The sequence below is a fragment of the Ranitomeya imitator genome, chromosome 8, assembly GCF_032444005.1.
Source record: "Ranitomeya imitator isolate aRanImi1 chromosome 8, aRanImi1.pri, whole genome shotgun sequence".
Classification (NCBI taxonomy): Eukaryota; Metazoa; Chordata; class Amphibia; order Anura; family Dendrobatidae; genus Ranitomeya; species Ranitomeya imitator.
In genome coordinates, this window is record NC_091289.1 from 4118576 (window position 1) to 4144660 (window position 26085).

At 48.3% G+C, this 26085-nt stretch overlaps 1 protein-coding gene and 1 long non-coding RNA gene across 10 annotated transcripts in view; one reads left to right on the forward strand and one right to left on the reverse strand.

Annotated features, from left to right (window-relative positions):
- The window catches only part of DOCK3 (dedicator of cytokinesis 3), a 179806-nt gene that overhangs the window by 19931 nt on the left and 133790 nt on the right, over window positions 1–26085 (reverse strand). For 8 of the 9 annotated variants that reach the window (XR_011314921.1, XR_011314923.1, XR_011314922.1 and 5 more), the window contains 12 exons: window positions 25066–25092; window positions 24755–24850; window positions 23822–23882; window positions 23109–23202; window positions 22794–22942; window positions 22531–22617; window positions 22259–22363; window positions 9963–10104; window positions 9575–9741; window positions 6355–6441; window positions 6099–6278; window positions 5405–5488 (listed from right to left, as the gene is read on the reverse strand). Coding sequence is in view for 6 of the 9 variants with exons in the window: in XM_069736068.1 (XP_069592169.1) it covers window positions 5405–5488; window positions 6099–6278; window positions 6355–6441; window positions 9575–9741; window positions 9963–10104; window positions 22259–22363; window positions 22531–22617; window positions 22794–22942; window positions 23109–23202; window positions 23822–23882; window positions 24755–24850; window positions 25066–25092 (1279 nt within the window). In the remaining 3 variants the exon portion in view is untranslated. The remainder of the gene's footprint in view (window positions 1–5404; window positions 5489–6098; window positions 6279–6354; window positions 6442–9574; window positions 9742–9962; window positions 10105–22258; window positions 22364–22530; window positions 22618–22793; window positions 22943–23108; window positions 23203–23821; window positions 23883–24754; window positions 24851–25065; window positions 25093–26085) is intronic. The other variant, XM_069736067.1, reaches the window with a different exon arrangement.
- LOC138647213 (uncharacterized) lies at window positions 12466–16392 on the forward strand. The gene is made up of 2 exons (XR_011314919.1): window positions 12466–13694; window positions 14816–16392. It is a non-coding gene; the product is annotated as an uncharacterized lncRNA (long non-coding RNA).

Here is a 26085-nt window from a genome sequence, read left to right on the forward strand (position 1 = left end):
CTAAACCCACGTCTGAGGCGCGCCCTAGAGACGTCATCTGCAGGGTGCATTATTTCAGAATTAAGGAGGCCATCATGATGGCCTCTAGGAAAAAGGGATCCCTCCAGTTTGAAGGCCATCCAATTCTACTCCTATCAGACCTATCCAGGCGCACCCTATTTCTGCGCAAAGCTCTGAAGCCCTTGCTGGAAGTTCTCAAGGAAAGAGATATCCCCTACAGGTGGGGGTTCCCATTCCAACTAACAGCATTCAAAGGCGGCAAAAGTGCATACTTTCGCCGGATTGGGGACCTGGCTAACTTCTTAGGAACATTTGAACTCCCATTAATAGATCTTCCAGATTGGCCTCTGGCCCCGACACTTCCAGATGCTCCTCCGAGGTGGCTCAAGGTTCCCCGTTCCAAGAATCGTCATACCAACGAAGGCTCCTCAGATCCCCCATGAAGTTCTCCTCTCTTCATTTGTTTCATTTTCTTCTTAGTTTTAATTAGTTTCTGCCCATTGTTGCAATATGCCCAGATACTCTGCTGCAGCTGAGTGGTCCCATGATCACTTATTGTCTACATGTTTGCAAATCCTCATTTATGGGACATACCAAGTTCGGGGGGGTTGGGGGGTTCAGTATCTCCCTTGGCTTCCCTTATCCACCTAAGGTGCACGGGCGAAGGGAGGGGAGGAGACTTCTCCTTCTCCATTCTTTTGCCCTAACTACACAGATGCATAGTCTAACCTGGTGCGTCAACCCTAACGCACCTTCTTTCATGTTTTCCATGTTCTATTATCTCTTCTCTACCCTGTCTTTTTCCCTTCCCTCCTACTGTTCCTTCCCTACTACCCTTGGCTGTCACCGGTTCTGGCGGACGGGGCTCATAGTGTTGCGGGTTGGCGTAGGGATATTTGACAATGGATGATTTTAAATTTTGCTCCTTCAACGTTAAGGGGCTAAATATACCAGAAAAAAGACGTCGGGTCCTATTTGAGAGTCACAAACAGAGGGTCTCTGTGCTACTGCTCCAAGAGACACATTTCAAAACTGGTGTGGTACCACACTGTACCACGAAAAATTATCCCAAATGGTATCATAGCCCAAATCCATTTTCAAAGTCAAAAGGTGTCTCAATAGCCTTCCACAAATCCTTTGTACCTGAGATCTTAGACTCACAAATTGACAAACACGGCAGATATATCTTCCTGCTCATCACATGGGCAGCTCATAAACTTGTAATCGCTAACGTTTATTTTCCAAACCAAGGGCAACAGAAGTTTGGAGCCGATTGCAAAAGACGTCTCGAGGAGTTTGCTGGTTCCTCTCCTGTGATACTTGGGGGCGACTTTAATATCCCTATGAACCCTGCGGTGGATGTCTCTTCGGGTAAGTCCTCATATCCTGCATCTTCTATTAAAAAAATAAGATCCCAGCTGCACAGCATGAGACTGGTAGATATCTGGAGGGTTCTTAATCCAACAACTAAGGACTATAGCTTCTTCTCACAAATACACAACACTTACAGTAGAATAGACTATTTTTTCGTTTCACATAAGTTACTCGACATGCAGGTAAAGGCGGATGTGGGGTCGATACTGTGGTCAGATCACGCTCCTATTTACCTAACAATCTCACTTCATTCTGCCTCGAGAGCAGGTTTCTCCTGGCGTCTGAATGAAAATCTGTTACAGGATCCCATATGTAAATCCAAGATTGATCAAACAATCACAGATTTCATGACTGACCACGAGGAAGACACCACGTCCCCCACTGTAAAATGGGAGGCTTTGAAAAGTGTAGTAAGAGGCGTCCTCATCTCTTATGGCGCTAGGTTAAAAAAAGAAAGAGCGGCGGAAATACTTAGCTTAACAGATCAAATCCACCAATTAGAAAACAAACACAAACGAGACCTTGAGGCCAGCACATTTGCTAGGCTCTCCTCGGCCAGACAAAAACTGCTATCTATAATAGACCAAAAATCTAAATACCTCAGAGAAAGACTCAAGAGCCGCTTCTACCAGCTCGGCAATAAAAGTGGTAGACTCTTGGCCAGAGCCCTCAATCAACGTAATCCCAATACCTACATTCCTTTTATTAAAAACAAAGAGGGGAAGAAAATGTTTAATACCAAAGATATTCTCTCCAACTTTAGCGAATACTACAAATCTCTATATAACATAGCGGGTCACTATAAAGAGGCCCCACTACATTCTCTCCGTAACAAAATCAAATCATATTTACAGGAACATAAACTACCCACTCTGCCTGAAGGTGATCTACTTGATCTTGAAAGGGAATTCTCGGTGGAGGAGGTGTCTGAAACCATTAGCGCCCTGAAACAGGGCAAGAGCCCGGGCCCTGATGGGTACTCAGCAGGCTTCTACAAGTCGTTCAACTCGCTGCTTAGTCCAATATTCCTGAAGGCCTGTAATTTTGTCTCTCTTGGGGGCTCTTTCCCTACACAGGCACTCATCGCTCACATAACAGTTCTCCCTAAGCTGGGCAAGGACCCTTCTACATGCGAAAATTACCGCCCGATCTCTTTAATAAATCTGGATATTAAAATATATGCAAAAATGTTAGCCAATAGATTATGCCCCCTTCTACCAAAACTAATAAACCAAGACCAGGTGGGCTTCGTCCCAGGGCGAGAGGCGAGGGACAACACAATCCGAACCATGTCTCTAATTGACAGAGCGGGCAGGGAGGGGGACCCCCTGTGTATCATGTCAATAGATGCGGAAAAGGCCTTTGACCGGGTCCATTGGGAATTTATTTCCCAGACCCTAGAGGAAATTGGCCTAAAAGAAAACATGCTGCGTAGGATCTCCGCCCTATATTCTTGTCCTAGTGCCCAGGTCAAGGTAAATGGCACATTATCAGAAATGTTCCCGATCAGGAATGGTACAAGGCAGGGGTGCCCTCTCTCTCCCCTCTTATATATCCTAACAATGGAGCATTTAGCTGTGGCCCTGAGAAACAACCCATCAATTAATGGCATAAAATTACGTTCTGAAGAACATAAGCTAGCACTTTTTGCAGATGACATCCTCCTATATATCACGTCCCCCTCTACGAGTCTACCAAATATCATTTCGGAGCTACATAAATTTGGCCACCTAAGTAACTTCAAAATGAATTCCCATAAATCCGAAATCCTAAACATTTCACTCCAACTCCCCTTGGTGGATCAATTAAGGAGGTCCTTCCCATTTAAATGGAACTTTGATTCCCTTACTTATTTAGGTATCAAAATTACAAGCAAAACGTCTAAATTGTTTGAAAGCAACCTTGCGCCAATCCTACAGAAAACAAACTCAGACTTGGAGAAATGGCACAGGCTCCAATTGTCCTGGCTGGGTAGGATCAATGCAGTTAAGATGGACCTTCTGCCTCGTCTCTTATATTTTTTTCAAACAATTCCCCTATACTTGCCAGCTTCCTTCTTTTCCCGCCTCAAACAAATAATTGCCCGTTTTATTTGGTCTCATAATCGGGCACGTATTTCATATACAACATTAAGTAGATCTAAACTGACAGGTGGATTGGGTCTCCCGGATCTCGCGATTTATAGTTATGCATCAATGGGAACCTGTATCCTAGACCTTTATCACAGTAAAAACAACAAAAAGTGGGTAAACCTAGAAAACGATCTTAACGGATGCGACCCTCAAGTTGTTCTTTGGACAGGAGGCAGGGGGCTAGGACCGGGCACTTACATACCTTTCCTCACGCGAAACATATTGCTTCTCATTAAAAACCGAAACAAAGACCTTCAGATCACAACTCTCCCGGGCCCTTTAATCCCAATTTATGACAACTCTGCTTTTCCAGCGGGGCTGAATAGAGAGACATTTCTAAATAAGAGAAAAGACTCCAAACCCATCATCCATGATTACTTAAAAGAAACTGGGATGAAGTCCCTCCGGGAATTATTCCCGGAGGAAGAATCCCACTCTATTGATTGGTTCTTCTATGAACAACTAAAAAGTTATATCCACTCAATCTCTAAACAAACCAATATCAGCAGGCCGCTAACTCCCTTTGAGATGCTTTGTATATCAGCAAATCCCCCGGATCATACTGTCTCGCTGCTGTATAAAATCTTCCAAGAGGGGAGGGCTCCGCTGCAGGGTTGGCCATTGTTTTTCCCGAAATGGGAGGGCGATCTGGGAAGGCCCTTGTCATCTGAAGACAGGGGAAAAATTCTTCTCTTCTCATCCAGATCGTCATTATGCGCGGTATCACAGGAGAGGAGCTATAAAATTCTAGCAAGATGGTATAGATGCCCCTCCATGGTGCATGCGGTGTTCCCCACGACCCCTGACACCTGCTGGAGATGTTTAAAGGAAATAGGCTCTTACATGCATATCTGGTGGGACTGCCCCCCCATAAAGGATTTGTGGTTGGCTGTCTTTGAACTCCATAATAAGTTGTCTATCACACAGATCCAACCTTCAGCAGGTCTAGCATTGCTGTCTCTATGCGACCTATCAATATCCAGGTTCAAGAGGGGTATCCTCAGACACTTTCTTACCGCAGTCAGAAATCTAATCCCTAGGTTTTGGAAACAAGAAAAATTTCCTACCCGTACAGAATTTGTGGCAGAACTTAATAACATCTATAGAATGGAGCAGTTGATAAACCAGTCACCAGGTAACGTAGAAAAAACCTACAGCACATGGGCCCCTTGGATCGCTTTTAGGGAAACTCCTGAACTGGATCTCTGGGTTTCCAGAACCCGACACACTGTGTAGCTTATTTTCGTATGCTTCCGGGCCGTTCCTCAGCATGCGTCTTGTCCGCTGGGCTACGGGGGCAGCCGCACTCCTTCCCTGAATTCCCCACCCCCTCATCCACCCCTCTCTTCTTCTTCTTTCTACCCTCTTTTCTTTCCTCTTTCTTACTTTCTATGTATGTCCTCCTCATATCCAGTTTTGATTTTCATATTGTATTTTAAATATCTACAAAGGAATTTAATAATTGTTATCAACTATCCCGGTAGTTCTTTATTGTTATTAACCCATAATTTCGGGATAGTCAAGAGCATTATTAATTAGAAAATTATATCGTAAGACATAAATGTAACTATGCTCTTCCTGTTCGATTTAAAATTACTGTCTATCATTGCACAGATTTATCAGTTTGTACTGTTTACCTTTATTCTTTATTGCTGTGACCAATAAAAATGATTTATACATATCACCACCATCATCAGCAGCACCATCAGCAGCACCACCATCATCATATCACCACTACCATCATCATATCACCACCATCATCATATCACCACTACCATCATCATATCACCACCATCATCAGCAGCAGCACCATCAGCAGCACCACCATCATCATATCACCACTACCATCATCACGGAGCAGCAACATCATCTCTGACCAGCAGCCGGGAGCGACCAACCTGCTCCAGCATCAGTTCCTTCAGCGCAGTGATCCTGTCCGTGTCCTCCGGGTGCTGCGTGATGTAATCCTTATCAAAGAACGCCTGTGCGAGGAGAGACCGTGAGAGGGGGACACAGAGAGAGACCGTGAGAGGGGGACACAGAGAGAGACCGTGAGAGGGGGACAGAGAGAGAGACCGTGAGAGGGGGACAGAGAGAGAGACCGTGAGAGGGGGACAGAGAGAGAGAGAGATCGTGAGAGGGGGACAGAGAGAGAGACAGCAAGAGGGACACAGAGAGAGAGACTGGGAGAAAGACACAGAGAGAGAGACAGCAAGAGGGACACAGAGAGAGACTGTAAGAGAGAAAAACACAGAGAGACCATAAGAGAAAGGGACAAAGAGAGAGACAGTAAGAGAGAGTGACAGAGAGAGAGAGAGCAAGAGATCGCTGAAAAATGGGGGGTGGGAAGCACAGACAGAGAGAAAGACACAATGTAAGAGAGAAATTGAGAGGGGGCTATAGACAGCGAGAGGGCGACACCAAGACTGACAGAGGAAGACAGACAGAGCGAGAGAGGAGAAAATATTGACAGACAGTGAGAGAGGGGCAAAAAAAAGGACCTAAAGAGACAGTGGGTGGGGAAGCTACAGACAGATCTATAAAGGGATGAACACTTAGGGGTCCTGTAGGTGTTACTCGCAGTTCTCGCACCTCCTGGTATCGCGTGATCCCCCCGTTGACGGCGGCGTCGATGACCCCGTTCAGACACATGCTGAGTAGGTTGATGTTCCCGTGCAGGTTGTGGTGCTGGTACTGGGTGATCAGCGCTCGCAGCTCCTGCGTCTTGTTCCCCAGAACCTGCAGCGCGTTCTCCAGGGGACTCACCTCCACCTGCAGACCCCACCCCAATAATTACAGATCACATGTGATGTGAGACCACCACTCCCCGTGGCTGCGGACACCTTACCAGCTCTCGCTTCTGGACTTCAAACCAGCAGGAGATTCCCGGGAGACTGTGAGACAGTGTGAGAGTGCTGCGCTCTATCCATAGACTCTGAAAGAGGAGACAGTGTGAGAGTGCTGCAATCTATTCCTAGACTCTGAGATGAGAGGAGACAGTGTGAGAGTGCTGCGCTCTATCCATAGACTCTGAAAAAGAAAGGAGAAAGTGTGAGAGTGCTGCGCTCTATCCATAGACTCTGAAAGAGGAGACAGTGTGAGAGTGCTGCAATCTATTCCTAGACTCTGAGATGAGAGGAGACAGTGTGAGAGTGCTGCGCTCTATCCATAGACTCTGATGAAGAGAGAGGAGACAGTGTGAGAGTGCTGCGCTCTATCCATAGACTCTGAAAGAGGAGACAGTGTGAGTGCTGCACTATCATTCATAGACTCTGAAAAAGAGAGGAGACAGTGTGAGAGTGCTGCGCTCTATCATAGACACTGAAAGAGGAGACAGTGTGAGAGTGCTGCGCTCTATCATAGACACTGAAAGAGGAGACAGTGTGAGAGTGCTGCACTATCATTCATAGACTCTGAAGAAGAGAGAGGAGATAGTGTGAGAGTGCTGCGCTCTATCCATAGACTCTGAAAAAGAGAGGAGACAATATGAGAGTGCTGCACTCTATCCCTAGACTCTGAAAGAGGAGACAGTGTGAGAGTGCTGCGCTCTATCCATAGACTCTGAAAAAGAAAGGAGAAAGTGTGAGAGTGCTGCGCTCTATCCATAGACTCTGAAAAAGAGAGGAGACAGTGAGTGCTGCGCTCTATCCATAGACTCTGAAAGAGAGAGGAGACAGTGAGAGAGCACTGCACTCTGTCCATAGACTCTGAGATGAGGCAGTGAGAGAGCGCTGCGCTCCGTCCATAGACTCTGAGATGAGGCAGTGAGACAGTGCTGCACTCTGTCCATAGACTCTGAGATGAGGCAGTGAGAGTGCTGCACTCTGTCCATAGACTCTGAGATGAGGCAGTGAGAGCGCTGCACTCTGTCCATAGACTCTGAGATGAGGCAGTGAGAGCGCTGCACTCTGTCCATAGACTCTGAGATGAGGCAGTGAGAGCGCTGCACTCTGTCCATAGACTCTGAGATGAGGCAGTGAGAGAGCCCTGCACTCTCTCCATAGACTCTGAGATGAGGCAGTGAGAGTGCTGCACTCTGTCCATAGACTCTGAGATGAGGCAGTGAGAGAGTGCTGCGCTCCGTCCATAGACTCTGAGATGAGGCAGTGAGACAGTGCTGCGCTCCGTCCATAGACTCTGAGATGAGGCAGTGAGAGAGCGCTGCACTCCGTCCATAGACTCTGAGATGAGGCAGTGAGAGAGCGCTGCGCTCTGTCCATAGACTCTGGGATGAGGCAGTGAGAGTGCTGCACTCTGTCCATAGACTCTGAGATGAGGCAGTGAGAGAGCGCTGCACTCTGTCCATAGACTCTGAGATGAGGCAGTGAGACAGTGCTGCGCTCCGTCCATAGACTCTGAGATGAGGCAGTGAGAGAGCGCTGCGCTCCATCCATAGACTCGGAGATGAGGCAGTGAGAGAGCGCTGCACTCTGTCCATAGACTCTGAGATGAGGCAGTGAGACAGTGCTGCGCTCCGTCCATAGACTCTGAGATGAGGCAGTGAGAGAGCGCTGCGCTCCGTCCATAGACTCTGAGATGAGGCAGTGAGAGAGCGCTGCGCTCTGTCCATAGACTCTGGGATGAGGCAGTGAGAGTGCTGCACTCTGTCCATAGACTCTGAGATGAGGCAGTGAGAGAGCGCTGCACTCTGTCCATAGACTCTGAGATGAGGCAGTGAGACAGTGCTGCGCTCCGTCCATAGACTCTGAGATGAGGCAGTGAGAGAGCGCTGCGCTCTGTCCATAGACTCTGGGATGAGGCAGTGAGAGTGCTGCACTCTGTCCATAGACTCTGAGATGAGGCAGTGAGAGAGCGCTGCGCTCTGTCTATAGACTCGGAGATGAGGCAGTGAGAGAGCGCTGCACTCTGTCCATAGACTCTGAGATGAGGCAGTGAGAGAGCGCTGCGCTCTGTCTATAGACTCGGAGATGAGGCAGTGAGAGCGCTGCACTCTGTCCATAGACTCTGAGATGAGGCAGTGAGAGAGCGCTGCGCTCCGTCCATAGACTCGGAGATGAGGCAGTGAGAGCGCTGCACTCTGTCCATAGACTCTGAGATGAGGCAGTGAGACAGTGCTGCGCTCCGTCCATAGACTCGGAGATGAGGCAGTGAGAGCGCTGCACTCTGTCCATAGACTCTGAGATGAGGCAGTGAGAGAGCGCTGCGCTCCGTCCATAGACTCTGAGATGAGGCAGTGAGAGAGCGCTGCGCTCCGTCCATAGACTCTGAGATGAGGCAGTGAGAGAGCGCTGCGCTCCGTCCATAGACTCGGAGATGAGGCAGTGAGAGCGCTGCACTCTGTCCATAGACTCGGAGATGAGGCAGTGAGAGCGCTGCACTCTGTCCATAGACTCTGAGATGAGGCAGTGAGAGAGCGCTGCGCTCCGTCCATAGACTCTGAGATGAGGCAGTGAGAGAGCGCTGCACTCTGTCCATAGACTCTGAGATGAGGCAGTGAGAGAGCGCTGCACTCTGTCCATAGACTCTGAGATGAGGCAGTGAGACAGTGCTGCGCTCCGTCCATAGACTCGGAGATGAGGCAGTGAGAGCGCTGCACTCTGTCCATAGACTCTGAGATGAGGCAGTGAGAGAGCGCTGCGCTCCGTCCATAGACTCGGAGATGAGGCAGTGAGAGCGCTGCACTCTGTCCATAGACTCTGAGATGAGGCAGTGAGACAGTGCTGCACTCTGTCCATAGACTCTGAGATGAGGCAGTGAGACAGTGCTGCGCTCCGTCCATAGACTCGGAGATGAGGCAGTGAGAGCGCTGCGCTCCGTCCATAGACTCTGAGATGAGGCAGTGAGAGAGCGCTGCGCTCTGTCCATAGACTCTGAGATGAGGCAGTGAGAGAGCGCTGCACTCTGTCCATAGACTCTGAGATGAGGCAGTGAGAGAGCGCTGCACTCTGTCCATAGACTCTGAGATGAGGCAGTGAGAGAGCGCTGCACTCTGTCCATAGACTCTGAGATGAGGCAGTGAGAGAGCGCTGCGCTCTGTCCATAGACTCTGGGATGAGACACTTTGAGAGCGCTGCTCTATCAGTCTGGTGTCTGCTTCCATCACTCACCTTAAACTCGTTGTCTTTGTCACGGGCGCCGCGATGGAACGGTCGGTCGTACCGAAACCGGCGGACGTTGTTTACGCGATAGAAGCTCTTTATCCTCTCGGGAACCTGGTCCATGTTCAGCACTCTCGGGGTGTCGGGTAGAGGGATGACTGCATAAATCTGCAGGTCTAGAGAGACAGTCAAGGGAGGAACCATCACAGCAGCATGAAACAATGAAGACGCAAACCCTGCAACTGAACACCTGTGATCTGCGCTGACACATTGTAACAAACCCACCCACAGTGTGACCCCTATAACTGTGAATGTTTTCATTCACTGACTGGAAGCACAGAAGGTGAGTAATGTGACCACACAGTGCCCAGTAATGTCCGCCCTCCCCGCAGGATACACTGGGAGTCGCTCTGCAGGATCGTGTCATCAGGATGGTTGAGATGCTGCATCGCGATCGCCTGCGGGAACTCGCTGAGCATGCGCTGCTGGAACGCCTCCAGGCGCTCGTAGTCGTGACCGCGGCACACAAACTCCTTATTCTGCAAGACAAGGAGAACGACATCTACATCACCAGGGGGGCTGCATACACAGAACGAGAGAACGGTCTGTACTGTAGGAGGCGGTGTACAGGGGACGGTGCAGGGGGGCTGCATACACAGAACTGTTCGTACTCTAGGAGGCGGTGTACAGGGGTTGGTGCAGGGGGGCTGCATACACAGAACGAGGGACCTGTCTGTACCGTAGGAGGAGGTATACAGGGGACAGTGCGGGGGGGGAGGGGCTGCATACACAGAATGAGGGACCAGTCTGTACTGTAGGAGGAGGTATACAGGGGACGGTGCAGGGGGGCTGCATACACAGAACGAGGGACCTGTCTGTACCGTAGGAGGAGGTATACAGGGGACAGTGCAGGGGGGCTGCATACACAGAACGAGGGACCTGTCTGTACCGTAGGAGGTATGCAGGGGACAGTGCGGGGGGGGGCTGCATACACAGAATGAGGGACCAGTCTGTACTGTAGGAGGAGGTATACAGGGGACGGTGCAGGGGGGCTGCATACACAGAACGAGGGACCTGTCTGTACTGTAGGAGGAGGTATACAGGGGACAGTGCGGGGGGGGGGGGGGGGCGGCTGCATACACAGAATGAGGGACCTGTCTGTACTGTAGGAGGAGGTATACAGGGGACAGTGCAGGGGGGCTGCATACACAAAACGAGGGACCTGTCTGTACCGTAGGAGGTATACAGGGGACAGTGCGGGGGGGCTGCATACACCGAATGAGGGACCAGTCTGTACTGTAGGAGGAGGTATACAGGGGACGGTGCAGGGGGGCTGCATACACAGAACGAGGGACCTGTCTGTACTGTAGGAGGAGGTATACAGGGGACAGTGCAGGGGGGCTGCATACACAGAACGAGGGACCTGTCTGTACTGTAGGAGGAGGTATACAGGGGACAGTGCAGGGGGGGCTGCATACACAGAACGAGGGATCTGTCTGTACTGTAGGAGGAGGTATACAGGGGATGGTGCAGGGGGGCTGCATACACAGAACGAGGGACCTGTCTGTACTGTAGGAGGAGGTATACAGGGGATGGTGCAGGGGGGCTGCATACACAGAACGAGAGAACTGTCTGTACTGTAGGAGGAGGTATACAGGGGACGGTGCAGGGGGGCTGCATACACAGAACGGGGGACCTGTCTACTGTAGGAGGAGGTGTACAGGGGATGGTGCAGGGGGGCTGCATACACAGAACGGGGGACCTGTCTACTGTAGGAGGAGGAGGTGTACAGGGGATGGTGCAGGGGGGCTGCATACACAGAACGAGGGACCTGTCTGTACTGTAGGAGGAGGTATACAGGGGACGGTGCAGGGGGGCTGCATACACAGAACGAGGGACCTGTCTGTACTGTAGGAGGAGGTATTGATGGTGCAGGGGGGCTGCATACACAGAACGAGGGACCTGTCTGTACTGTAGAAGGAGGTGTACAGGGGATGGTGCAGGGGGGCTGCATACACAGAACGAGGGACCTGTCTGTACTGTAGGAGGAGGTATACAGGGGACGGTGCAGGGGGGCTGCATACACAGAACGAGGGACCTGTCTGTACTGTAGGAGGAGGTATTGATGGTGCAGGGGGGCTGCATACACAGAACGAGGGACCTGTCTGTACTGTAGAAGGAGGTGTACAGGGGATGGTGCAGGGGGGCTGCATACACAGAACGAGGGACCTGTCTGTACTGTAAAAGGAGGTATACAGGGCACGGTGCAGGGGGGCTGCATACACAGAATGTGGTGAAATATGTGTGTATATATATATATATATATCTATATGTGTCTAGGGTTATATGTGTGACTAGTGATAATTTAACACCTGTCCTGAAGGCAAGTCGCACCTAGGTGTTAATAGGTACTTCCTTGGGACTAGTAGAATTGTGTCTCCATATCTCACCAGGAGGTCTAGCTAGAGCCAAGAAGAAGCTAACATTTGGCACCTCTGAAGTCTTGGAGGGGAGATGCTAAATTGTAGCCTGAGGTGATCTATAGAACAAAATAGAAGAGAAAATCCAGCTTCCAAAAATATCCAATTTATTAAAGTTAAAATCCAAGGTCCAAAAACATGGTTCACAGGAGAGGAGATAGCAGCATGCTACGCGTTTCGAACACTAGGTTCTTTTTCAAAGCTGCTTTGTTTTGCCTTAACACTTGCTATCCCATGGGTTTAAATGCTCGCAAGGAAATCATGTTTCATTACTGAGAGATCAATGCTGTTTAGTTATATTATATGTTTTTTATATGTCTGTATTATATATTTTCTTTGTTTTTCTCTTTTGCAATATTATTGCGTTTTTATTGTATATATTACTGATGTATCAGGTGTGGATTGATTCACTGTGATTGGTCACAGTTGCTATTTAAACCTCATTCTGGTGCATAGTAGGCAGCTTTGAAAAAGAACCTAGTGTTCGAAACGCGTAGCATGCTGCTATCTCCTCTCCTGTGAACCATGTTTTTGGACCTTGGATTTTAACTTTAATAAATTGGATATTTTTGGAAGCTGGATTTTCTCTTCTATTTTGTTCTATTGTTTCACGTGAAGACTGCACGGCATCCGGGCTTCCCCCACAACAAATGCCTAGTAGGTGAGCTGGTTTCTCTCCATTTTTTTTTTTTTTTTCCTTTTGTGTTAGTCCAGTTTTGAAACCGTGCACACCTAGAGCCTGTATATACAAGTGCTAGCTTTGTCTAAATACGTTTGTGCTCTAAAGGCATTCAATTTTTTCTTCCTTTTTGTTTGTGGGTTTTTTGATATATATTTTTAAAATGAATGAAAGTCCAGAAAGAGCTCGTAAGGCTGCTCAGCTGTTTTCAATGGATCTTTCTTCCACAACTGATAGGTCTGAGTCAGACCTCTTCAGCACAGACGTTAACAAACTGGAAAAACTCATGATAAATGAAATGAAAGTGTGGTGGGATTTTACTACATTGGACAATTATGTGCAAAAAGACATGATCCCAAGAGGATTGCGCATTAAAAAAATTCCCACCACCATATATTCACAGCAGTTTGTGGATGAATGGAATATGATCCTAAGTAATTGCTCGACTAAATTAATGCAATTAATTATGAAATATGAGGACATTAAGCTGAAAAACATTCAGTCAGAAATTAATGACATTAAAACTAGTCTTGAAAAGAAAGATATCAATAAATATAATGAGGAATTAAAAAATATTAAAACGTCTCTATTGAAATCAGAGGATTTAATTATGAGCCGCAAGAAAAATAAATTTCAACGTGACTTAAGTGACTATCAAAATAATCAGGTATATGAATGGGGCAGGTGGCAGAAAGCATATAAAAGCCCTCGCCCTATCCTGAAACGTACTAATTCCTCTGATACATCTGAGCGCCGAGTCTCTTTCAGTTCCTCAGACATGGATTCTATGGATAATGGGTCTATTGAAACTGGTGGTGACGCAAACATCAATCAAAGTATGGACAACATCAACACTTACTACCGTAGACCAAGAAGAATTAATTCAAAAAACGCAAGAGGCGCGGGGGCCGTAAACACCGCAGGAAACTTCCGCATGGCTACCCGCAACAGAAAGTAACATCTTTTTCAGGTGATTTTTCTAATATTTTAAATATTTCCAGCTGTGATCTTTCAGTTGAACAATTGCAAGTGTTGTCTTTGGGACTTAAATATGCACCGGATCAACGATTTGATTTATTTCATACATTGATGGACATTAATAGATTTATTCGCAATTTGACAGTTAAAAGACATTTTTTTAAACAGGAATCAACTGTCACTGCGGACACTTCTGTTGTTATAAATGAATTCTGTGATCTCACATTTAATGAACAATGTCTTTTGATGAACTTGAATGAATTGAATGGTTCTAATGTATCTTTGAATCGCGATGTAAATCAAGCTGATCAATTCATAACAAAAAATCCATCATTCTACCCCATTCATTCGAGGGTAGACTGCATGGACAGATTCCAGGCTGTCATGGAACGAGATTTAAGATCTTTGGATACATATGTCCAGCAAGAAACTCACAAAGGTAATTTAAATTGGAAGCAGCGCAGAGCTCTCCATGAAATTAAAAAAATGGACGAGATCACTATAAAAAAGGCAGACAAAGGTGGCCTAATTGTGGTGATGGACACATTGGTCTACAAAGAACAAATGAATGATCTCCTAAATGACAGCACCACGTATAGAAAATTACTCTCAGATCCTACATCTTCTTACAAAAAGGAATTGTTCAGTTTGATTGATGATGGTGCAGCTCTGGGTGTTCTTACTAGAACACATGCTGAATACCTAAAGGTTGATTGCCCCATTATACCTACAATATATGGCTTACCCAAGGTACATAAAGGTGTTACACCTCCACCAATGCGCCCTATATTATCAGGGATGGGCTCTCTAACAGAACATCTTAGTCAATGGGTAGATTCCCTCTTACAGCCATTGGTTACGAGAGTTCCGGGATTCTTGAGAGATTCGAGAGATGTTTTACATCAGCTCTCTAATATTGTATGGTGTGATGGATTTCAATGGATAAGTTGTGATGTCATCTCTCTGTACACCTGCATTCCACAAAATATTGTTATTCAAGCACTTGAATTTCATTTGCATAAGTACAGTAATTACACCATTGATTTGTGCAATTATATCTTGCAGGTTATTGTTTTTTTAATGACTCACAATTATTTTTTCTTTGATCAGCAGTTTTTTCTCCAATGTAAAGGAGTTTCTATGGGAGGCAAACATTCACCATCCGTTGCTAATTTGGTAATGTCATATTGGGAGGAATTATTTCTTTATTCGGATCGTAATCCATTTTTGATGGACATATTCTGGTATGGTAGATATATCGATGATTTGCTCCTCATATGGAGTGGCGATGAATCTACCATACCGGAGTTCCTCAGTTATCTCAATTCTAATGAATTTAATCTTTGTTTTACATGCAGCCATAATTCACACATGATTTCCTTTTTGGACTTGATGCTGCATAGTACTGTTGGCTCTGGTATTGCCACTTCCACATTTCATAAACCTTTATCTGGTAATAGTATTTTACATGCGTCCAGCAGTCATCCTGGACATACAATAAAGTCTATACCAGTGGGTGAGCTGACTAGAATAACCAGAAATTGTAGTGATGCTAGCATTTTAAAGCAAGAGACTGATTTGTGTTGTAAAAAATTAGAAAAAAGAGGCTACTCTAATTGGTCTCTGGATAGAGCCAAAAATATAGTACAACATAAAAAACGCAGTGACATGCTGTTATCTAAAGATAAGAGTAAATTGCATCAAAACCAAAAAAATTTCTGCTCCATTAAATACAGTCCTCAATACAATAACATCAAATCTCTTATTTTGAAAAACATTCCTATTCTTTATGAGGATGAGATTCTCTCCAAAATTCTGTCTTCAGGCTGTCAGGTGATTGCAAAAAAGGCTACCACTTTGTCTGATATTCTTTCACCCAGCCTATTTAAATCTAGCAAGGTCTCCCACACATGGTTACATCATAAAGGCTTTTATCATTGTGGTGCTTCTAAATGTCGCACATGTGCGCATTCCATTGTTATGCATTCCTTTACTGATAGTAGTAACAGACAAGAACACAAAATTCAGCAATTTATTAACTGCAATAGTAAGAATGTAGTTTATATGATAACATGCATTAAATGTAATTTAAGTTATATAGGTTGCACTACTCGCATGTTAAAGACGCGTATTTCTGAACATATCACTGACATTGTTGTTTCTACTAATAATAATCGCTCTATGTCTCACGCCTCTAAGCATTTTATTATCAGTCATCAAAGAGATACTGCATTCCTTCGGGTTGTCGGCATTGAAAAGCTTCTGATAACAGCCAGAGGAGGAGATCTGAAAAGACGCTTAATGACGCGTGAAGCCTACTGGATGTTTTGCCTTAACACTTGCTATCCCATGGGTTTAAAAGCTCGCAAGGAAATCATGTTTCATTACTGAGAGATCAATGCTGTTTAGTTATATTATATGTTTTTTATATGTCTGTATTATATATTTTCTTTGTTTTTCTCTTTTGCAATATTATTGCGTTTTTATTGTATATATTACTGATGTATCAGGTGTGGATTAATTCACTGTGATTGGTCACAGTTGCTATTTAAACCTCATTCTGGTGCATAGTAGGCAGCTTTGAAAAAGAACCTAGTGTTCGAAACGCGTAGCATGCTGCTATCTCCTCTCCTGTGAACCATGTTTTTGGACCTTGGATTTTAACTTTAATAAATTGGATATTTTTGGAAGCTGGATTTTCTCTTCTATTTTGTTCTATTGTTTCACGTGAAGACTGCACGGCATCCGGGCTTCCCCCACAACAAATGCCTAGTAGGTGAGCTGGTTTCTCTCCATTTTTTTTTTTTTTTCCTTTTGTGAGGTGATCTATTCCTGGGAACCACCCCACAAGTGTCTCAAGAGGAAATAGAGGGATTTTTGGTACTCACCGTAAAATCTCTTTCTTGGAGCCTTCATTGGGGGACACAGATAACCGTGGGGTGTGTGCTGCTGCTGCTAGGAGGCTGACACTATGCAAAAAAAGGAAAAGAACAATAGCCCCTCCCCGGCAGTATACACCCACCGACAGGCACTGAGCACCTCAGTTGGTGAAAAAAGCAGTAAGAGAAACAACCATAACTGAGAACACATGAGTACCAACTCAATCAGCACTTGTAGGCCCAAACACGGTACCAAGAACAAAGAACCAAGGAGGGTGCTGTGTCCCCCAATGAAGGCTCCAAGAAAGAGATTTTACGGTACCAAAAATCCCTCTTTCTTTATCGCTTCATTGGGGGACACAGATAACAGTGGGACGTCCAAAAGCAGTCCCGGAAAAGGGTGGGTAGAAAGGAAGCGAGAAAATGGCTCAGGTCGGCCGGTGTGCGACCGCCGCCTGCAGTACCTTCCTACCAAAACCTGCATCTGACGAGGTCTGGGTATGAACCCTGTAGAACATCGTGAACGTATGTAAAGACGACCCAGGTGGCAGCCTTGCAAACCTGCAAAGCGGAGGCCTGGTGACGAACAGCTCAGGAAGGGGCTGTGTCTCTCGAGCATGGTAGGATTCCGTTATAGCAGAACGAATCTAGCGAGAAATCGTAGATTTGGATGCTTGAAGGCCTTTCCGGTGACCCTCAGCAATGACAGAGTCGGATTTGCGAAAATGGGCAGTTCAAGAAAGATAGATCCGAACGGCCCTGACAACGTCAAGCTTGTGAAGAGACTTCTCCAAGGAGTGAACCGGAGAAGGGCAAAATAAGGAAGAATTATATCCTCATTTATGTGGAAAGAGGAAACCACCTTGGGAAGAAATTCGGGGCCAGGTCTTAGAACGACCTTGTCCTGATGAAGAATCAGGAAGGGGGAGCGGCAGGATAATGCTGCCAACTCGGAAACTCTTCTAATTGAAGTGATGGCAATGAGGAAGGCCACCTTCCAAGAAAGAAAGGAAAAAGACGTCCTGAAGCGGTTCAAAAGGAACGGTCTGAAGGGCACTGAGAACCAAATTGAGGTCCCAATGTTCTAGCGGAGGACGAAAAGGAGGAGCAAGATGAGCAACTCCTTGCAGAAAAGTCTTCACTTGAGAGATGGAAGCCAAGTCCCTTTGGAAAAGAATGGACAAGGCGGAAACTTGACCCTTTAGGGTACTGAGGGACAAACCTGAGTCGAGACCCGATTGCAGGAAGCCCAGAAAGTCCGGAAGGGAAAAAGTCATCGGAAAGACGTTGTGTGTCTCGCACCACCGGAAGAAAGCCTTCCAGTACCTGTGGTAAATGCGAGAAGAAGCTGGCTTTCTGGCTCTGATCATGGTCTGTATGACCTGATGAGAAAAACCAGACTCCCTCAGAACCGCGGCCTCAACAGCCATGCCGTTAAATGCAGGGACTGAGAACTCTAGTGGAAGAGTGGGCCCTGTGAGAGAAGATCTGAGCGGTCTGGGAGTCTCCAGGGGGTATCCGCGAGCATGTTGACCAGCTCCGCGTACCAGGGGTGCCTTGGCCAGGTGTCGCTGACTACAGACAGCCAGGCGTCCCGGAAGGAAAGAAGTCTGCCTCCCACCCTTGGAAGTCATTTCAGGTGGGGGCGACCCGTCACTTGGAAAGAAATGTATCGGAACAGGAGCCAGAGGACCTGAAAGGTTGGCTCTTAGTTCTCCAGTAAACCTATAGAGAGGGCACCGGAGGTAAATGCTCCGCCATCACAAATGTCATAGAAACCCAAAAGAAGAATGGACACTCTAGCTAAAAAAATAACAATTTTATTGAAAGAACTATATTAAAAGTACATAAATAATACACATAGAAACTAGAGTAAATGGATGCAATAGAAAAACAGAAAGGAGACACTAGTGCCACACACAGACGTAATACTAAACTGAGGAGCAAGATACCGAATTGTACTCCTACCACGGGTGTATATATATCTACATATAAGTAGCATACATAATTGATTAGAACAGTGCAAAATGCGTATAAAGAATTATTATGATAGTGCTTAATAACCGGGCAGATGATAATCATAAAACAGAAGCTCTCAGATACTAAACAAGTGCAGGGAGATACTGAGTACAAGTCAAAGTACAAATAAAGTGCCTAGTGCAGACTTAGTATGCAGACTTAGTATGGCAAGGAACCCCCTATAGCTATGCTACCATCAGCACATGAGTACAAATATTAAGGGAAAATCCCATATACATAGATGGGTAGAACCTGACTTATGCCTACATAGCAGTAAAGAGAGGCACACAAGAGAAGTACCAACCTGCCGCCGTGCGTGGAAAGAGGGGCCCCGACGTGCGTTTCGCAAATGCTGCTTCCATCTGGGGGCAGGCTTGTAAGAGGGTCTCCTCCGCTCTCCTGAAGCAGAAGGTTGATCCTCCGGGGAAGAGGAGTCAGAGGTCCGAAATTGACGAAAGTGCCTAAAAGGCATAGGGCCCTTTTTATTGAAGAAACGTTTTGGTCTAGGCTGAGGGAGGGAAGTACTTTTTTCTCCCGTGGCATCAGAAATGATCTGGTCTAAGCGAGAGCCAAAGAGTCTGGAACCCTGAAAGGCTAGGTTGGTGAGAGACTTCTTAAGTTGTATCTGCGCTCCATGCTTTGAGCCAAAGAATGCAGCGTATAGCAATGATGTTACTACTTGCCCTAGCGGAACAGGCCGCTGCATCCAAGGAGGCAGCCAAAACGTTTTTGCCCGCGTGGCCAATCTGGTCCGCCAAATCAGCCAGTTCCTGTGGGGAAGCCGAAGCCAAAATGCCTCGTCGAAGAATCTTGGCCCAGGCGAAAATGGCCTTTGCCACCCAGGTGGAGGCGAAACTGGGACAGAGGGAAGCTCCTGATGCCTCGAAAGCTGACTTGGCTAGAGTCTCAATCTGTCTGTCGGTAGCGTCTTTAAGCGACGCACCGTCAGGTAAGGACAGAACCGTCTTGGATGAAAATCGGGAAACCGGCGGGTCCACCTTCAGAGATTCTGCCCATTTGGCAAGAAGGTCAGCACTAAACGGGTATAATACGTCCTGGTGTTTTCTACCTGGGAAGCGCTTCTCAGGATGTTCCCAGTGCTTAGACAGGGTAGACTCAAATTCCTCGTGATTGGGAAAGGAGCGAGGACGCTTGACCCGTTTGCAGGAGACAGAAGGATCCTGTGAGGGAACCTCGTCCTGTTTAAGCTTAAGAGTTTGGGAGATAGCCAAGATGAGACTATCCACAATAGCCTGTATGCCAGACGTCTGGTCTGAGTCAGAGTCAGACCCGGACTGGAAATCTATGTCCGACCCAAGGTCCTCCTCCGAAGAGGGGAATTGGGAAAAGGTGAGCAGCTTGGGAACTGTTGAGGGACCCGGAGAGCTGGAAGAGGAGCCAGACAAGGACCTCTTTCTAGAACGGCCGGCGCGTTCTTCTGAAGGTTGATAACAGGTGCGTGCGACTCGCCATGAGAGACGGTCGGAGCACTGATGGCTGTAGCTAGATGCGGAAGTCGTTCATTCGCCTGGACCAGAGATTGGGATACTTTAGTCAAGTCAGAGACTGACTGAGACATAGCAACTGCCCACTCTGGGGGAGTGCGCTCATCCCGAGATTCGGAAGCTTCCTGCGGAGCAGACATGGTAGGCGGACTGCAGGATTGGCAGAAGGGGACGACTGACCTGCTGACCACTTTTTCTTGCAGCGTGAGCAAGCGTAATGAATGATGGTGGGTTTGGAAACAAAAGCCCCAAAAGAGTTGGACATATGTAGGCTGTGAGCTTATAGTAAGAAAAAAAGGGTTGGAAAGCTCTGCCTGTGTAAGTCTAAACTACTGCAGCGCTGCCTCCGGAGTAGGATATACTGCAGGGGGGGGGGGTTGCTAGGGTACAGATGAAAGCCTATCGTACAGGAAGGAAAGAGCTGCAGCCGAGCCGGTATCTGTGCCCCCAGAGTGGAGTAGCGTCCGGATAGGAGGAGGAATAGAGGCCTCGTGGGGAAGGGGGGAGTGGTTAAGCGCACAGCACATGACCGGGAAGAGAGAAACCCCTGATAGGTCCGGCGGCAAAAGGGGGCGTGGAGCTGTATTAAAATATCGCTGGGCGCCAAGAAAGCGCGGGCGATTAGGAGGCGTGGCAGATCGGCCCAAACTGAGGTAAAGTGAAAGTAAAAAAGGGAGCCGCGGCGCTGAATGGACAACGCATGGAAAAGACGGCAGGACAGCGCTGACAGGTCCAGGGGAGGGAAGGGAGCCAGTGTGTAATACAAACAATCCCCTACCCCCGATATATCTTCATTACCTTGATCTTCAGCGCTGTATGAGGGTCGTCCAGGGGCCCAATGGAAGGCAGGGACGCTGGAGAGAAGAACCCTCTTCCAGGAGACGGCATCAACCCCCTTAGGGAAAAAAGGGGGGAGGTCACCGCTGGTGACTACCGTCTCCCTCTCAGCCCTCTCCGAGGAGAGGGGTGAGGAGGAAATTCGGCAACCGGCCACCAAACTCACCCTGAGGCACCAATGAAGGCGCAGGGGAGAAATGTCCTGCCAGCAGGCCTGAGTGTTGCGATGTGGGTGACACCACACTGCTCGCTCAGCCGCTAATAATGGGAAGGCAGAGTGAATTAACACCCTGATTACCTAGAAGTTGAATCTGAAAAACAAAATAAATAATTAGTAAAACACAACAAACCTGCGAAAGCAAAAAATGATTAGCTGCGGATCTGGGAGATCCAGGTCCTCCTCCTACAGACACTAAGCACAAACTGTGGTGCTCAGTGCCTGTCGGTGGGTGTATACTTCCGGGGAGGGGCTATTGTTCTTTTCCTTTTTTGCATAGTGTCAGCCTTTTAGCAGCACCAGCATACACCCACGGTTATCTGTGTCCCCCAAAGAAGCGATAAAGAAAATATATATTCATTAGTAGAGCGGCCGTGGCCAATCAACAAGCCAGCAATTATGATATTAACCTGAGGGGCCGGTCTAGAAACCTGACCTCAGACCAAAGTTATAAACTTAGGCTGCAGACAGAGAATTGTGTTCACATGTGAGGGCAGCCTGAGAAGCTGATGTGTTCCACAACTCCATTCACGCCCCCCTCACGGAGCAGAAAGCAGACTACCAGTTAGATGATTTTTGTAAGTTTTTCTCCTGTTTATTTTGATACTGTTTTGCATAAGTTGTATGTCTTTTTATTATATTTTTATACCTTTTTCTTATTGTAAGCATTGAACCTTTTGTTATTAAAGTATAAAGCTTTAACAAGTTGAACCTTGAATGTTCTAAAAGATTTCATAGCCTAAGGTGTGTGAGCCTTATGAGTGATAGACATTATTAGTATTATTAGTCCGGGACTCACCTCCCGTGTATTCGATGAGTGGTGGCAGCGCGTATGAGTGGGTGTGTGGCCTGGGTCGGTGTGTGATTTATGCTCCCATTACAGCATAGGACAGAGGTTGAATGCTGGACTGAGAGAGGGGAGATAGATTAACCCTTGCAGGCAAAACCCCAAGTCACGTGTGAGAGCAGGCACGTGACGAATAAGTGACACCACAGTAGGGATCCGTGACACAGAACGAGGAACCTGTCTGAACTGCAGTAGGGGGTATACAGGGGACGGTGCAGGGGGGCTGCATACACAGAACGAGGGGGAATTTACCCGCAAGAAAAATGGGAACTTCTTTCCATAGAATCCCACTCTGAAGAACTCGGGCTCCAGCCGCTGCTGGTCCATGATGTGATCGTAGTACGACGCCTCCATTTTCTGCAGGAGATGAAGGGGCAAAAGAAGAGTCAGAGGTTGGAGAAGACGCCACCGACACCCCTGAGAATAGCTGCTATGTATCGGGCAGCATCCCTAATAACTTAATGGTGCAGCCGCCATCCAGCACCATCGCGCTTAATGCACGTCAGCCAAGAGACAGCACTCACCAGGATCCAGCTCAGGCTCTGGTAATCGTACAGCTTCTCGTACTGAGCCGCCAGCTCCCTGCACAGAGGAATCCCAAACTCCCAGCACTAAGGAGAAAAGACAAAGCTTACATGTATTTTTCTTCACTTCCCGGCCAGCAGGTGTCGCTGTCTATCAGCTGCCTCTCAAAGACATGCTCTGCAACAGTGCCACCTGCAGCATGGGGAGGGTACTGCAGCTCACAATGAGGCTTATACCCCTGGTCCGTGCTCGGCCTCGTTACCTTGCCCTTATTGAAGTAGTGGATGATTTTGCGGCTCAAACTCTCTTTCCGCTGCCACTCGCTCTGGGTGGGATAATGAAGGAACTCCCGTAGGGAGCGATCGTCCCACTGCAGCGTCTCCCAGTACAGGAGCAGAGTGAACGCAGCTTCTGGAGGGGGAAGGACACGGCGATGAATCTGTAGCACTGAGACATGGAGGAGCAGCGGTGCTGCGTACACGACACAGACACTGTGACTCTGTCCTGTGCAACGGCCCCAGGCAGCGTCACCTCAGTGGTGGTGGGTGGGGGTATGGCAGATGGCGGCCCCCCGTACCTGTGTAGCTATCAGCCTGAAGATGGAGGTCGCACAGCTTGTGAATATATCGGATGTACATCTCCTCCTTATTGATCTCGGACTTGTAGAAATTCTGTGAGGATGAAACAAGAACAAAGGGTTAAATTCCCCAGTACCCAAAACACCCACCAGGGTACGCTGCCATCAGAAACACCCACCAGGAGACGCTGCCATCAGAGACACCCACCCGGAGATGCTGCCATCAGAGACACCCACCCAGGGACGCTGCCATCAGAGACGCCCACCCAGGGACTCTGTCATCAGAGACGCCCACCCAGAGACGCTGCCATCATAGACACCCACGAGTGGACGCTGCCATCAGAGACACCCACCAGGGGACGCTGCCATCAGAGACACCCATTAGGGGACGCTGTCATCAGAGACACCCATCAGGGGACGCTGTCATCAGAGACACCCACCAGGGGACGCTGTCATCAGAGACACCCACCTGGTTGACTCTGCCATCAGGGACACCCACCAGGGGACGATGCCATCAGAGACACCGACCAGTGGACGCTGCCATCAGAGACACCCACCCGGGGACGCTGCCATCAGAGATACCCACCCGGGAACGCTGCCATCAGAGAAACCCACGCGGGGTCGCTGCCATCAGAGACAACCACCCGGGGACGCTGCCATCAGAGACAACCACCCGGGGACGCTGCCACTGTAGGAACGTCTGCAGCACTCACCATCAGATTCACTGTGCAGCCGATCTTCTTATTCTCAGTCTCTTCACCTTTCATGCAGTCTCTGCAGCAACACGAGAAAGGAGAAAGCAAAACTGCGCTAATATCAGTTGTAATACTCCAGTCGCCTCCAGAGCTGCAGTCACTATTCTGCTGTTACATCATGTCTTATCCTCCAGTCACCTCCAGAGCTGCGATCACTATTCTGCTGTTACATTGTGTCTAATCCTCCAGTCGCCTCCAGAGCTGCAGTCACTATTCTGCTGTTACATCATGTCTTATCCTCCAGTCACCTCCAGAGCTGCAGCGACTATTCTGCTGTTACATCATGCCTTATACTGCAATAAATAACAAAAAAGCTTGGGCACTCAAATGAAACTTTATTGTCCAATGTAGACCAATGAGGCAAATGTCACCACCATACAGCAAAGAAAAAAATTACAGGATGACCCGATTGAAAGACAGATTAACTTTCGCAACGTTTCGGCACGAACATGACATTTTTTTCTTTGCTGTATGGTGGTGACATTTGCCTCATTGGTCTACATTGGACAATAAAGTTTCATTTGAGTGCCCAAGCTTTTTTGTTATTTATTGCTAACTAATACCTTGGAGCATCACCTAGTACGCACAGTGAGCACCCCCTATATTCTCTAAAGTTTATGTCTTATACTCCAGGTCTTTTATTAAATAAAATAAAAATACTTTACACGACAATAACTGTGTATGTCTTATACCCCAGTCACCCCCAGAGCTGGAGTCACAATCCTGCTATTACATTATGTCTTATCCTCCAGAGCTGCGATCACTATTCTGCTGTTACATCGTGTCTAATCCTCCAGTCACCTCCAGAGCTGCAGTCACTATTCTGCTGTTACATCATGTCTTATCCTCCAGAGCTGCGATCACCATTCTGCTAGCACATGTATACCACACCTGTAGTCCAGCAGTCTCTCCATGAGGCGCGTTACTGAGGTCACAAAGGAGGCACCCGGCTCTCTCCACGTCTCTTGCTCAATCTTCTCCAACAAACTGAAGGCAAAAGAGAAAAGAATAAAAAAATGTCCAAATTCTCGAAAAGTAAAGTAAAAATGGGGAAACGCTACAGGGAAAAACAGAGACAGGAGCGTCAGGGGACGCACAAGTAACTGGAGAACAGTTGTCTTCCTATGATCTGGCAGTGCCGGATTACAGGGATGTTCCCGCACATCACAGATTAACAGCACGATGTAGAACGGAGCACGTACCTGGGGTACGGACCAAACAGCTGAGAGCTGCTCCGGCAGCGGGCGGGGGGACAAACACAAACATATCACAATGTGCCGCAAATCACCGCACCCTGCAGTATTATACAAGAGCCCACCCCTGCGAAGACTCGCCCTCTGACGGAGAACTACAAGTCCCTGCTTCACAAGGGATACCAGGCAGCAGAGGAACACCGGCTGCTGTGATATGCAAACCACCTGATGGGGAAAAGTCTGCGGCAGCGGGGAGAGGTCTGCAGCAGCGGGGAGAGGTCTGCGGCAACAGGGAAAGGTCTAGGGCAGCGGGGAAAGGTCTGCGGCAGCGGGGAAAGGTCTGCGGCAGCGGGGAGAGGTCTGCGGCAGCGGGGAGAGGTCTGCGGCAGCGGGGAGAGGTCTGCGGCAGCGGGGAGAGGTCTGCGGCAGCGGGGAGAGGTCTGCGGCAGCGGGGAGAGGTCTGCGGCAGCGGGGAGAGGTCTGCGGCAGCGGGGAGAGGTCTGCGGCAGCGGGGAGAGGTCTAGGGCAGCGGGGAGAGGTCTAGGGCAGCGGGGAAAGGTCTGTGGCAGCGGGGAGGTCTGCGGCAGCGGGGAGGTCTGCGGCAGCGGGGAGAGGTCTGTGGCAACGGGGAAAGGTCTGTGGCAACGGGGAAAGGTCTGTGGCAGCGGGGAGGACTGCGGCAGCCGGGAGAGGTCTGTGGCAATGGGGAAAGGTCTGCGGCAGCGGGGAGAGGTCTGTGGCAACGGGGAGAGGTCTGTGGCAACGGGGAAAGGTCTGTGGCAACGGGGAGGACTGCGGCAGCGGGGAGAGGTCTGTGGGAACGGGGAAAGTTCTGCGGCAGCGGGGAGAGGTCTGTGGCAACGGAGAAAGGTCTGTGGCAACGGGGAGGTCTGCGGCAGCGGGGAGAGGTCTGTGGCAACGGGGAAAGGTCTGTGGCAGCGGGGAGGACTGCGGCAGCCGGGAGAGGTCTGTGGCAATGGGGAAAGGTCTGCGGCAGCGGGGAGAGGTCTGTGGCAACGGGGAGAGGTC